The 15,723-nt window shown below is 29.7% G+C and overlaps 1 protein-coding gene across 6 annotated transcripts; it reads left to right on the top strand.

Annotated features, from left to right (window-relative positions):
- The first annotated feature begins 3,470 nt into the window (after window positions 1–3,470).
- LOC130948622 (disease resistance protein RPV1-like) lies at window positions 3,471–15,517 on the top strand. Of its 6 annotated transcripts, XM_057877420.1 has the most exons (5): window positions 3,471–4,458; window positions 13,321–13,412; window positions 13,503–14,385; window positions 14,508–14,559; window positions 15,133–15,517. In XM_057877420.1, exons 1-5 carry the CDS (start codon window positions 3,635–3,637, stop codon window positions 15,154–15,156), a joined length of 1,875 nt encoding a protein of 624 aa, XP_057733403.1. In that variant the 5' UTR covers window positions 3,471–3,634; the 3' UTR covers window positions 15,157–15,517. The 6 variants fall into 6 exon arrangements, 4 of the variants coding, with proteins under 4 accessions (XP_057733403.1, XP_057733400.1, XP_057733401.1 ...); XM_057877417.1 differs by having other exon boundaries at window positions 13,321–14,385; XR_009073128.1 differs by having other exon boundaries at window positions 3,472–4,458; window positions 13,321–14,409.
- The last annotated feature ends 206 nt before the right edge of the window (window positions 15,518–15,723 follow it).

Here is a 15,723-nt window from a genome sequence, read left to right as displayed (position 1 = left end):
CCAATTTTCAACAACACCATTTTCAATTAACCATCATTGCACATAACCAATATCATACTCACCATCAACATGGTTTCACCCACAATTCAACCTCAATCAATCATCAAACATATATCACAACATGCATATACATCATAACATCAAGGCATCAATAATCGTAATCATATATATGACCACATCATATATCTCAACCATTCAACAACATCAATAATTCAATGCCTATCTTAGGGCCTCTAGCCTAAGTATTTCCTACCACATTACATATTAGATACAAGAAATCGAGATCATACCTTAGCCGATTTCCCAAGCTCAACCGGAGCACTTCCAAACCACTTGTCCACAATGCTCTCTAGGTCTCAACACATCGAAGAATAGATTTTTACCACCAAATCCCTTTTCAAGCTTTTCAAAGTCTCAATCAAGCTCCAATATTCACATATACACAACATAAGCCACAATCATCATACCCATACACAACATCACAATATCCAAATATCATAGAATAACAAATTATACTAGGGTTGAGAATCTTACCACACCCAAAGTCCAAAGAGACAAGATTAATCTTCTCCTTCAAGAGAGTTGGGTTCTATAACATTAAAAAACCCAAAATCTCAATATTTCACCCATAAAACTCGAAAACAAGGGCTGAAATTTCGAAGAGCAAAACGTGGCTTACCTCAAGATTGATTGTATCGGTTTTGTAGAGCTCTCTACGGTGAACGCGTGGCCGTAAACGGTGCGGCAATCGGATCTCTAGATCAAAAGTTATGGTGGTTTGAAGATCAAATGAGAGAAAGAACTTGAGAGAGTGTTCTTCCCTCCATGGCCTCCATTTAAGTGTGTTTAGTGTCTCAAATGAGGAGAGAGAGTGCTGAAATGAGTATATTAGGTTTAGTTTAGTTGGGCCAAGGGCCCACTTTGGGTCCGGTTGGCCCGGTTTGGCCCGTTCGGTCCAATCTTGGTCCGATTTCTACAAAATTAGTACCGAAATTCTCGTCTCAATCTCCTCTATCATATTTAGCCATAAAAATCACATTTTTGGCTTTCTAGAATAAATTCTCATTTATGGGTTAATTAGCCGTTAATTAACTGGATTTTACAAGAAGTGTATGGTCTGTGCATAAGCCGTAGCAAGATAGAATATATAGAACGTAAGTTCGGCCACCGAAGGAAAAAACCCTAATATAAAGGTGAAGATTGAAGAAAATATCATACGAAAAGTTAAAAATTTTAAACATCTTGGGTGCACCATACAGGATAATGAAAAAATTGAACAGGATGTAAATTATAGGATCCAAGCAGGTTGGTCAAAATGACGGAGACCGTATGATTTTATATGTGTAAAAGAATGCCTTTAAAACTTAAGGGTAAACTCTATTGCACTGCCATTAGACCAGTTATGTTTTATGGTACAAAATGTTGGGCGGTCAAAGGAGAACACCAACATAAGTTAAATGTGGCAGAGATGAAGATGTTGAGATAGATGAGTGGTCATACACGATTGAATAGAATAAGAAACGCAGATATAAGAGAGAGAATTGGAATAACACCTATTGTGAAAAAGATAGTAGAGTTGCATTTCAGGTGGTTTAGACATGTGAGAAGAAGACTGACAGAGCATTCACTTAGGAGGATGGATGAGATAGAAAATGAATAACAGGTGAAAGACAGATAAAGACTTAAAAAGATCATCCATGATATGATTAAGTGAGGTCTATATGTAAACGGTCTTTCTGTAAACATAATACATAATAAACTTCAATAATATCGTTTGATCTATGTAACCAACCCCACTTAATCAGACAAAATTTCGTTGTTGTTATTATTGTTGTATTTTATATTAACATTAAAATTAAATTTTTCTTATGTGGAATCTTATTTTGCTTCCATACTATATTTTTTTATTTTGAACTTTTCAAGATATACATCAACTAATATTTATATACAAAAAAAATTAAAATTGTTTTGATTTAAATTTAGATTTCTTTCATATTTATTTATACTATTTAAAAATAAAAATAATCATTATGAAAATAGAATTTCACCCTTTAAATTGTAATTGTACTTTTTTGTTGCATTTTTTTAGTCATTGAATTATATTTTTAAAAAAATTTAATCTATTATCAATAATAAATATTTAAATAGACTTAAATTTTCAGCAAAATACTACTTAATATATTAGGCCGTGAAATACCATAAAGAATAAAAGAAATAATTTTTTATATTTATTATTTTATACAAAAATGGTCAATAAAATCACGAATCCCTACAAACAAGATGCTAGTTAATGTAAATAAACTAAATTCATAAGTGTATAATTAAATTCAATAATAAAATTATTTACAGAATAAATTTATCAAAAATAATTTTTAAATATATTTACCAATGTTAATATTTATATTTGGTTTGGTAAATTTTTGTAATACATAAATATTTTATTTTGTGTTTATTAAATAAAAAAAAATCATATATTTGTATTTAAAATTTAAAAAAACTTGGAATATTTTTCAAAGCACCGAAAAAAAGTTAATTTATACTTATGAAAATTAAAAAGATTATTATAATTTTATATTTATGTTTAATAATTTTTTTTTGAAATTTAAAAATTAATTTATCTATAATTATTATTTTTTGATGATTCAAATATAATTGTTGTGATTTTTATTTAACAAAAAATATTTTTAATTTAATTTATTAATTATAAATTTTATAAGTTTAAAAATTATATTTTATATTTTAGTATATTATACAAATGTAAATTTGATAATATAAAAAAAATACGCTAAAGAGTTATAGTTCAAATAACATAATCTTCTCATATTCATCTAAAAAATTACGGATTTAAATCTACCGGTTAAAAAAGAAGCACGGTTGTAAACTTTAATTGATAATATTTTTGCCAATGTTTCTACCTATGATGTACCGATGCTGACACGGACACGGGACACGACACGACACGATTCGGGATACATCAACACGCGAATTTTAAAAGTTTACATGACATAGAGACACGCATATATATAAAATATAAACTATTTTTAGATAAATTGTAATGATATTTTGATATTTTATTGATATTAAAATATAAATTAAAATTTTTAATTATTTTTAATGTCTTATTTTAATTATATTAAGTATTTAAAATATTTTTTATTTTAATAAATAATAATATATATTATATCTAAATTTATTTTAAAAATATATGTTAAGAATAAGATTGGATACACTGACGATATTTATATGTATTCAGATAAGTTTAGAAATTTTTTTTTTATTTTTTTATTAAAATACGATTAGATATACATATTAAACGAATGTTGGTAAATATGGTATCCGACATGATACTGAGCGTGGTTGACGCAGTAATGGTAAGCACGTAAGGTAGTTTCAGTGGGTCCCACATGCTCTGTCAAGTTTCAACACAATTACTTTGCATCTTCCGCGAAAGCAGCAATTTCACTTTAAAATACCTAAAATCCAAATGTGGAGCCTTCCTCCATGTTTCCCCGAACTTATCTTGCAGTTTCAGGTCAAGCGCTCCGAAAGGAGTATTTCAATTACTGAAATTGCTGCCGCATATGTGAATTTCAAACTCAAAACCACATAACACAGTAATAATACTTTCAGTTTCATGGAGATCGACCGAGCAAAGTTCCTCTGCAGCTACGGCGGCGAGATCAAGTCCAGCGGCAGCAACAACAAGCTCGCCTACGTCGGTGGCACCAATAAGCTTCTTTATGTTGAGCGTAGAATTGACTTCACAGCCATAGTTGCCGAAATCTCCAGCCTCTTTGACGGCGCCTGCAACGGCGATTACTTCTTCAAATACCAAGTCCCCGGCAGCGATGACCTCAATGCTCTCGTCTCCGTCACCAACGACAGAGACCTCCACAACATGATGCTCATGTTCGATCAACTCTACCGCGATTCCCCTGGATTCCCCCGCATGAGACTATTCCTCTTCCCAAACCCTAACAAACCTCTCGATTCGGTTAAGCCAGACTCTAATGGGCTATCTTCGAATCTTTGGAAGCATGATGTGTTTATCAGCTTTAGAGGGAAGGACACTCTTACCGGATTCACTTCCCATCTTGTCAAAGCTCTGAATAAAAAACATATAAAAACCTTCATTGGTGATGAGCTTCACAAAGGGGATTGCATCTCGGATTCTCTTACAAGAGCTATTGACAATTCATCTGTATCTATTGTGATCTTGTCAGAGAATTTTGTTACCTCAAGTTGGTGCGTCGATGAGTTATTGAAAATAATGGAGTGCGGAAGGAAAGTTATACCTGTGTTTTATGGTGTGGATCCATCTGATGTACGAAAGCAGCTAGTAAGTTTCAATGAAAAATTCAAGTCTCACTTGCAGAGTAACATTAACAATCTTCTGAAATGGCTGGATGCTCTCGCCAAAGTTGCGGATTTAGAAGGCTGGGATTCCAGCTCTTGTAGGTAAGGATGAATTTATTTTGGGTTTTCTCTAGATTTACATTTTAAGAGCAGCATAAAAGCAAACATTTTTGAAAAATTGTTGGAATTATAGTTTTTATTTACGTCTTCAATGCATTAAAATATTTGGAAAAAATCTGGATAAATATATGTTTGTGATTTTATTAAAAAAAATTTAAGTTTAACTGTCTAAAATAAACATTCATGAGAGTTTTAACTTTTAACCCAAATTGAAAGCATTTGGCCAAAATTGAATGAATAAAAAACGTTAGGACAAAATTAATGAAATTAAACGTTTGGCTATTTTTGAAGAAAATAGCGAAGTTACGGACAAAAATTATATATAAGTTTTTTATCATTATGCTAGTAAAATGTACCTTTAGGATAAGATGGGTAAATCCTTTGTTTTTAATTAAGAAACTAGTGTAGAACCCGCTTCGCCCGGGCCAAATATAATTTCAATATAAAAAATTATTAATACCTATCCATTAATATAAAAATTATATTCTAATTTATAAATAGAATTTAAATAATTATGGTATGTTTTTTAATTCATGAACATATATTATTAAGCATATTTATAAAATATAAATATTATTATGTATCCTAATATATGGTGTGCCATTTTAAAAAATATTAATATTTTAGTAGAAAAATAGTGATTAATTATATTAATTAAATTATAAAATATATAAAAAATTATTCGTATACCAAACATTTTTTATATTTGTATAAAAATATAATTGTTATTAATTAATTACATATTTAAATTTTTTTAATTAACAAAAGTAATAAATCCGTATATAATTATTAAAAAAATACCAATATCGAAAACAATATTTATTAAAAAAAGATGTACACACAGAGAGAATTAAAAAATTAATCACTTAATACATTTCTTTTAAATATTTATTATTAATAAATTCATAAATATATTTTATCTTTTATGGTAGTATGTCCTCTTCCACTAAAATTATAAATAAAATAAAAAAAATTTAAATTATTATCTACTCTGATAACAGTCAAACTGTATGTTTTATTTATTTGTTTAATTCTTCTATAAAAAAATGCTATACAATATCTAAAAAATACTCCCTACAAAATTAGTAATATTAATATACACCACCATCATTAAATACATAAATCTTAAAATAAAAAAAATAAAAAATTATATATGAGATCAAATATCATTCTTAAATTATATAAAAAGATCACTATTAATACAAAAAAAATACTTATAACAAAAATAGTGAATTAGTGAAAAGCAAAGAATTTTGATATGATCCAATCCTCACATGTGTCTAGAATTTCTCTTTGTCTATTTGATAGAATTGGCAAAAAAAAAATCATATACTCAAACTTATATAAAAGACTAATCATATACTTAAATTTAAAACTTTTATGTTCGATTTACTCTATTAAATTTTTACCACTATTGTACAAAAAATCATAAAATCACATTTACAGGACACATGAACTTTTCTAGTTTTAAGATACAATATCAAAATAAATTAAAAAAATAAAATAAGATATTAGTTAAATAAATTTTTAAATGCCACAAAGCTTTTTATAGTTCACATTCATAGCCAAATAATATTGTTCTTCCATAGTCTAAAATACCACTGATAGTATGCTTAGATTGTATACTTATTCAATAGTAGTTTGTGTTATACATTTAATTTTAAATAAAAAAAAATTTAAACTGAAACCCAGATATTACTATCTACAACATTGAATTCAAATAACTTGTATAAAAAAAATATACAGTTAACACATTTTTAAGAAGCCGTTCTTCTATACTCCCACTAAACTGCATCTTTTTCCTTCTCTGCACCTTCCATACTCCTAGTTATAAAGAGTTGATTATGAAGTCAAAATGGTATCCTAAATCAATAATAAATCCCTCAATAGTTCTCTTATTTGGAGGTTCATTCTTAGTATTGGTCACAGATAAACAATCAAACAAACAAAATAAACATAAAGTAATGACATATTGAACTATAATAAAATGTATAAAATACAAATTAACAGGAACAAAAAAGACCTTTTTTACAAAAACAAAACCACCTTTTTTTCTATAATCTTTCAGTATCTTCTTCTAACACTTAAAAAATATATATACCATATAAATATATTAAAGATCAAGTACAAAATGAACGAAACAAAGACTTTTAACCATTTTCAAAAAGTCAAACTTTAAGAATGAATGAATGTATAATGTCACACACAAAAGTTCACTACAACACTTTAGTTGACATGCTATCTCTGCCAAAGCCTTTATTACTGGATAGCTAAACTTAAGATAAATGTTTATTAAAATTCACTTGCAAAATAAGATAATTCAAATGGAGCATACTATGATCGAGATTAGCTGCTAGAGCAAAAAAGCAAAAAAAAAATTCGCTAAACTTAACAAAAGTAAGCATGCATAGGTATCAAAAGTTTTTAATATACGAATCTTGAAATCACTATGAAATTATCTCATCAAAGCATCACATATTTAAGCTGCAAACAAAAAAAAAACAGCTCCATTGTTCATCAAAAGTTAATTTAATTAAACCAAAACCTTTTCTACTTGTTATCAATAGTTTCAAATCAAGTATATATTTTTATACTTACATGTTTAAAACAAACAAAAATAGATTTAAAAAAAAAATAATGAACAGCAGCAAAAGGAAACACACCAAACCATGACAAAGACAACTCAAAAACCACTTCTCCTAGCCAAAAAGCACAAAAATATCCGTGTTAAGTGATTTCCAAAAGAGCAAATCTAAATGAAGAACACAAAACATCAAATAAGATCTCATATGAAAGGACAAAAAATGCAAGCACTAAGGTATAAGTTGTAATAAACTTGAAAGAATCCCCTTAAAACTGAAATTTATCAGCAGGCACAACAAAATGAATATCGGTTATCATGGAGTAACATCATTTGAAGGAGCAACCATTTTCCACCACACTCTGGCAATGGCATCCATTTCTGTCCGTAAAGAAAGAAAGAAAGGAAATTAATGGTTCAAAATAAAACATTGGCATTAATTCCTCCTCAAAGTTTACATAGAGAAATACACAAACTTTTTATGAGATAGTTGCACACATATATTACTACTCCCTGGAAGAGAAAAGGAAAATTTCAGCAATGACTTCAGAAATTGAAATAAGAATTTGCAAATAATTTTTTACTTAGTCTAAACGTTGAAACAAAAAAGAATTTGCAAATAAGTAACCATTTTCTTAATTGAAACAAAACAACTACCAAGTCAAAATCTTATGCATAGGCAACACAGATGAAATACATTATAAGATTCACTGAAGTTTATAAAGATGAATCTGATTTTAAACTAACCAAACATTTAAAAGATAACACTAAAAATTCTCTTCCCTAATGTAATGTTAATAAATCAATGAAAATATTTGCCATACCTGGAGTTGTGAGGTGGCTATTTAGCATACTGTTCATATTTTACTTTTTCTATAGCTCCACCCATTATGCTAATGAGAAAAAGCCTTCCATCAAAGTTTAAGCTGTCGAGGTTTCGCTTAAGGTACAATTTCTCAATTTTGATCCATATGACATCAAAACCTACAGCAACACAGGTAGTGGCAACTGATATAGAAGTTTCAGTGATTGCATAAATCAATTACAAAAGTTAGAGAATGGTATACCTTTCTTTCCTGTTTTTTCCTTCACTTGTGCAACGGGGTCTCTGTCTTATAATGGATGGCAACATCAGCTCCAAGATACTTACAGGCAGATAATTTTTCCTCCCTGCCTGAAATTCAATTTAGGATTTGGACAAAAATCTGATCAATTCTATATTGTTTGTTCCAATCTGGTCAATTCTATCCTCTTGGAATGCAAACCAATTGTAGTTTGTGAACATCCGAAAGAAAAAGTATTAAGTTGACTTAAAAATTTTGCATCATAATGATAAAGATAGCTTCACAAAAGAAAACTAATGCATTTATAAATATGAAAAAAGAAAGCTATTAGATCATGTTTCAGATTGAGCAACAACAATGTGTTTTCTTTCGTCAAACTTTATCAATTTTAATTTTAGAATTACACACATGCAGAGATAGAACTAAGCATGGAACTTAATTAAACTACATTGCAGCAATATCATTGATCAGAACAGCATAGAACGCTTTACTTACAATATACTCATTTAAAAATGTTAATTAAAACAAATCAATAAAGGACCTCAAGAAATACCAATATTGTTGCCTATTAAAATGCTTTACTTACAATGATAACTATGCAAAAATGAAATAAATCAAGCTGCTTTTATTTAACCTCAAACATGCATTTAGCCATTAACTTGTTAGCTACAAAGCTTCTATTTCATTTGCAGTTACCATTTTCATACATAACCACAGCAAAGTACTAACTTGAACACTACAAAATGGACAGTTAAAATCACATTTTGACATCATCTATGTATATATCTTGAGACAAATTAAACTAAATTTTCTATCACCATGGTGACTGCAATTTAAAATGATGGATCTCTTTGAAAGTTGAAATACAAAGAGAGTTTGTATGTACTGTATTAAATAACCCTCTAAAATCAGCATTAATACATGTAATGCTTAAAATCTTATACCATGTCAGATCACCGTACAATGCTTCTGCAAATTGTGTCTGGCTATGATGTCTTTGAAACTGCCATAATATAAAGTAATTCATTATTGAAAATTTTCCAACTTACCGGGTAGAAGGAAAAGATGTACGTATCGTTAAAACACCATGTTTTATTTTCAAGCTTACTGGGTCAAGCAAAAGTAATTAGAATTCTAAAAGCAGTATTTCACAAAATCTGTTTCTCCTCTATTTGTAGTAAAAAAGGCAAATAAAAATGTTTAGTTTAGAAGGGATGATTTTATTTTGAACCAATACAGTTATTATGAACTCATATAATGATTCTTCTTCACACAAACAAAAGCATACTACATAAGTGCATATGAAAGAACCTATTTCCTTAGCACCTTGAGTACTTATTGTTAAGAGGTCATATATATATATACCCACTAAATCAATGAGATTTTTCTTTTCTCAAATATCATTTGCTAAGAAAAGTAGTGATTCTAGTAACCACAAATGCATTGTGAGTCTAATCCAATGCACAATGTTCCTCTGTGACGTGACATAAATAACAACGTAAATAATGAGGGATAACCTTAAAATGTGGAAAGCACAAAAACAACGTAAATAATATAATCTAATGAGGGATATCCTTGGAATTTGGAATGCACATAAACAACATAAATAATGCATCCATTTTCATTTAACAGAAATGTAAAGACTTTTCTCTAGAATAATTGAGATGATTCCCGATGTTACCATTTTCTAAATAAACAATAGATGATTATTCTCATGTTAACAAAAAATTGGAAGAGATCATGTATATTCTGATCCAAAGTAAGTAATCAAAACACCAGATGATTATCATATTGGACCATCAACATTAATGAAACATCTTGAGGAGTTGAAACAATTAGTGCACCTACCATATATTCGGCCATTAAAATGAATAAAAACAGAAAAAAAATAAAAAGGCCCATCTGAAAACTGGAAGATAACTTAAAAACACTAAAGCACAGCATGTATAGCAAATTATACAAAGCTTTTCAAAAAGAACTACACTAAGCAGTGACACGGATTCAGAAAATTTTGATAGTGAGGGCAAAATAAATATAATATAATAAAAAATTTTATAATAAAAATATTATGTGTACATAAAAATCAGTTATCAAATTATTCATTAATCGTTATATATTTATATATAAATATATGAATTTTTTATTTCAATATGTATACATGTGATTATTTTTTATGTACATATAATATGATTAATCTTTAAAATATATAATTTACAAATTAAAATACTAAAATAGTAATTTAAATAATAACATATTATTTAAAATTTTATTATTTAGGTTTTATATTTTAAAAAAATTGAGTAATCTTTTTCTTAATAATATAATCGAAATATATCTCTTTTTATATAGAATAATACTACACATTCAAATTTTTTTGTTAAGTAATTCCAATCAAATTAGTCTAAGATAACAAAAATCAGTTATGGCTAGCATTATTCAGAGTCTTATTGTTTAACTTGATTAGACTTAGTTTATAAAAAGACTTGAATATGTAGTATTACTTTTACACACACATATGTGTAGTATTACTTTTCATATAATTAGAAGCCAATTTTTATTGAAATTCATAGTTGAAAAAGTTATTTCAATTAATGGAATTGTTACAGATAAAAATTAAAACTAATATAAAAAAAGATAAATAATACTCTTTCGAGTCGATTTCTAAGAAAAAACACAAATTTTATTTAAATTAAAAATTGATCATTCTAACGATATCTAATATAAAATTCTTAAATTGACTATGAAGTACTAAAAATTGAGTAAAAAATTATTGTGGGGGCAAATAAATTTTATTATCATATATTACTCAAAAAAATTTTAAATTGTACTGGGGGCACTTGCCCCCACACTTGTACATGTGCATCCGTCCCTGACACTAAGTCAAAGGAATGAGAAAAAAACTCATTAAAATTAAAAAAAAAAAACTATTTTTAGTCCAAATAAGAAGAAAAGTAATAGAATTTGGCAAATTACATGATCCTCTTTGCTCTTATTTTATATTTTTCGTGTTATCCTCCTTGCTCTAAAAATCTGGTGTTCTGGTGCCGAAACCATCACACCTTCCTCAATTAAATGGAACAACAACATTCACAACTGATATATCATTAATATATTATATTGAAATTATTAACTTTACAGTCCTATTATGCCCTTCTTTAGATAAAAGTAGTGCCTTCTAATCATCCGTTGCTAAGTATTTTCTAAACAATGATGCCTTAATCATAAGTTGGAACATAAAAAAACCTAAAGATAAATTGTCAAAGTTTATGACATTATGTTGATTTCTCAAGTTACTTACAACTGAATTGCTGAAAGAAATTAAGTGAGTAAACATGCTAATCGCTTTTTAAATAAAGAACATAATCACAAAATCCTTAATGGTTTACAGTAAATTGCAAAGAGCTTCCTAAAGCATAAACATCATTACAAAATGTCCTCATTGTTATGCAATTCAAAAGCTGAATTATTACTTTTTGTGTCACTAAAAAGGAACAAATGTGGAACAACTAACCTCACCCCAGAATCACCATGATTGAGAGCAACAACTCATTGTTATGCCTTCTCTGTTTTTTTTATGTTTAATTTTTCGTTACTGAAGTAGAAGACAGGAATAAAGGTCGTAGTTACAACTTACCAATACTTGAAAGTATGCTCAGAATAACTCCCTTGCACTGCTTCTGAAAGGTAAGCCTCCCCTGAACCAAAGAAGTGCACAACACCATGACACAAAGTTTCACATATCAATTTTCAACACAAAATTCACTTCATAATCCACCTAAACCGTGGGAAAAACCAAAAGACAAAAGGGATACCACAAAATTGTTAAAAAATGGCTAGAAAGCTTTCACTTACCAGCATAAGTTTTCTCCAAAACTCGCTTAATTCACAGTCTTCATTTTGCACTTGATCTTGTTCTCATCCTCCACTGGCTTCTCCTTCCTCTTATCTTCTTCTAAACCAACACTCTCCATACCCAAATCTCAAAGCTTCCAATCGTACGAAATACTCAAAGCCATAAACAAATAACCACAGAAATCTCCCAAAATGAAAGAAAAGATCCAAAAACCACAAAAGATGTTGCAGTTTATTCCCTCAGCCAGAGAGTAGTGAAGATGGAGCGAGGATGAATCTGCATATTATACACAATAACACATTGAAAAAAGGAAGAAGAATATGTTCCATCATATTTATTGGGTAGAAGATTTTGCTAACAGAGGACAGAGTAAACTAAAATACTAATAATACCACACTACAAAATACAGTGCCGGAACACTTACCGGAACATTGCACCAGAGCTCCGGCGTTTCCTCTGATTGCATCCCGAACTCTAATGGCATTATCTGCAACCTTTTTCTGGTTAAGAAAAGAAGAAAAAAGAAAATAAATATCTGTTTTTAAAGAAGAAAAACTACCTCTGCTGCACCACCGACGACAGAATCTCGGAGCTCTCCAGTCTTAAAGTCGTCAACTTGTTGCCAGCTGTTCCCTCTTCTCTGACGGTAGTAGCACCACTCACCGTGCCACTATTCTTTCTCCTTACAGCTGCACCAACAGCCACTGCCACCTTAAATTTATTGTTCTTCATCTTTGCTACTCGCCGGAAACAGATTCGGAGCCTCTGTCATCGTCTTCTTTTTCCTTCGACAGGCTCTCTCCTAACCCGCAACACTGAGTACGCCCATTCTCTATCTTCTATGCCAGTTACTGTTTCCATCACCGGTGAGCTCGTTCTTTTTTCTTTTAGAGAGAGAGAGAGAGAGAAAATCAATGATTTGAATTATAAAATCCTAAGTTTAAATTTATTCACTCACTTCTGATTTGGAATGCTCATTCAAATTTTGTGTTTGAAATTTGAATTCCAACCCCAAAAAGAGAAAGAACCCAAATCTCCTTCTCAACTTTCTTTTGTCGAACCCACCTTGTTCAGAGCTATTATTTCACGTTTCAATGTTTACATTTCACTTTTTTGGTTCACAATGTAATTTTACTTACTGAGACACGTGTTATTTAACTGGTCATGACACTTGTCAATCAATTAACCAAGTACTGCTCTCCTATTATATATAGAGAGATAGCTGTTTAGATGATCGATTTTGTAATAGGGAATAACTATTTGACTTCTTTAGTCAATTTTAATTTCTGATCATATGATGCAGTAAATCTTGTCTGCTCCTTACATTTGTTGTATTCATATTGTAGGGACGACTTTGAACTTGTTGAAAAGATTGTCAAAGATGTTTTGCGAAAGCTGAATAATCCTTGCCTGCCTAAGGATATCAAGGGTGTAGTTGGTATTAATAAAAATCTTGAAAAGTTAGAATTGTTATTAAGTTCGGTTCCTGATGAACAAACTGGAATAATCGGGATTTGTGGAATGGCAGGAATAGGCAAGACGACTGTAGTGAAGAAATTATTTGAGAAACATTCTTATTGGTATGAAGGTTCCTGTTTCTTAGAAGGTGTTCTGGAAAGATTGGAAAAGTATGGGCAGGAGATAGATGAGTTGTGTAATCAACTTCACTCCAAGTTGTTAGAAGGAAAAGACTTCCCAAATAGCATGGCAGATACAAATTCTGCAAAGTGCTGTCTCTGCAGACAAAGAAGTTTCATAGTTCTTGATGATGTGGGTAGTTCAAAGCAATTAGAATACCTAGTTGGAGACCTTCAATGCTATGGTGCAGGAAGTAGAATAATTGTAATTACAAGGAACAAGAGTGTGCTGGAAAAAAGAGTTGAAAAAATTTATAAGATGGAGGTGTTAGATTTTCAAGATTCCCTTACTCTGTTTAGCTTGAATGCATTCAATCAAAATTATCCAAAAACGGGATACCAAGAGCTATCATGGAAAGCAGTTACCTATTGCAAAGGTGTCCCGTTAAATTTAAAAGTATTGGGTTCTTTTCTTCATTCCAAGAGTGAAACTGAATGGGATAGTGCGCTGCAAAAACTCGAGAAGAATCCTAATGCATCAATTCAAAATGTGTTAAGATTGAGTTATGATGGGTCAGATTATCAGCAGAATCACATTGTTTTAGACATTGCAACATCTTTTAAGGGAGAGCAAAAAGAACAGAGAATTGATGTATTAATAAGTTCCCTTCTTGATGAGGCTCTATTAGCTATATATGATCATTTTGAGTTGTTGCAGGATTTGAACAAGAAATGGGGAGGGGAATCATTTGTCAGAAATCTATCAAGAATCCTGAAAATCATAGCCATTTGTGGGGTTTTGGTGATAATTGTGATGTTTTGGAAAACAGCAAGGTATCGGACATAATTGTTTTTAGGGTAAATTACACTAACCTTTCTTGAGGTTATCTGATATTACACTTGGCATTGCTGATTTGTCATATTTACATTAGCATCCCTTAATGTTATGTTTATAGGATATGCCAATTTCGCATATCATCAGAGCCACGTTTGTCAAAAAATAAAAAGGTAAAGTATATTTTTTGTCATTGAAATTTGTTAAAAGTTTAAAAATATTCTTAAGTTTTATTTTGTTTCAATTTTGTCCTAGAAGTTTTCGATTTGTATTAAATATACTTTTGACAGCTAAATTTTACTATGTTTAGAACCAATCTAGCAATAATGCATGACAATTATGTATGATTTGCTTGTTCTTCTGAAATTATTGTTGAATTGATCGTAAGTTTTTTTAAAAAATTAGGCGCTAAAGGTATTATTTGATCCAAATTTGAAACTTTTAAGATAAAATTGCAACAAAATCAAAGTTAAGGGTATTTTTAAAATTTTTAGCAAACTTTACGATTCAAAATATACTTTATTCAAAAATTAAGGGTAGTGAGTGTAATATCACTTAGTCCTCCAGAGAGGTTAGTGTATGTTTTTACACATTGAGGAGTTCTATATGTAATATTGCTTAATATCAGGAGAAGTTCGTATTATTTATCCTTGTTTTCAGGAATAAAATTGAGTAGAATAGAGATCAATTTAGTTTGACCTCCCACACACAATTCTGATTTTGTTTAATTTATTTTGTTTATCAAGGAACTCATTCAATTGAAGGAGTAATAAAGTTATGTCTCAAACTTGATAAAAGCTATGATGAGTACTGGCACTTTCAATCATCTCCCCAATTAAACTTTGAAGATTATGTGATCTGCAGCTTCCTATGTGATTGGAGTCATTTACTGATATAAAAAAGAAAAAAAAAAAGAAAAAGAGAAAGAACACGTGTGTTTAGAAGCTTGTTACTTTGCATGGCAAAAGGTCAACTTAAACGACTTTGGGATAGGGTGCAGGTTTGTATATATACATTATGCACATATATGTATATAATCTGTGCTTTACCTTTCAGTTGAACATTGTATCTGATTTATTATTATTATTATTATTATTATTATTATTATTATTATTATTATTATTATTATTATGTGCGTATATTTTTCGTACTTTATGGGTTGCTCGTGTCATTTTCGACTTTAATGCACACTAATCTCCCACTTACTGATAGTCTGATTATTCTTCTTGCTATGGTTGAGGTTCTACAACCTGTTGAGCATGTTCTCTTCGAGGATATCAACAAGGCAAATTAGGTTTTCTTTAATAATTTTTTTATTACTAATAATAATGGCAATA

This window comes from Arachis stenosperma, chromosome 9 (genome assembly GCF_014773155.1).
Source record: "Arachis stenosperma cultivar V10309 chromosome 9, arast.V10309.gnm1.PFL2, whole genome shotgun sequence".
Lineage (NCBI taxonomy): Eukaryota > Viridiplantae > Streptophyta > Magnoliopsida > Fabales > Fabaceae > Arachis > Arachis stenosperma.
The sequence above is the reverse complement of the archived record's forward strand: the minus strand, read 5'-3'. Positions and strand labels throughout refer to the sequence as shown.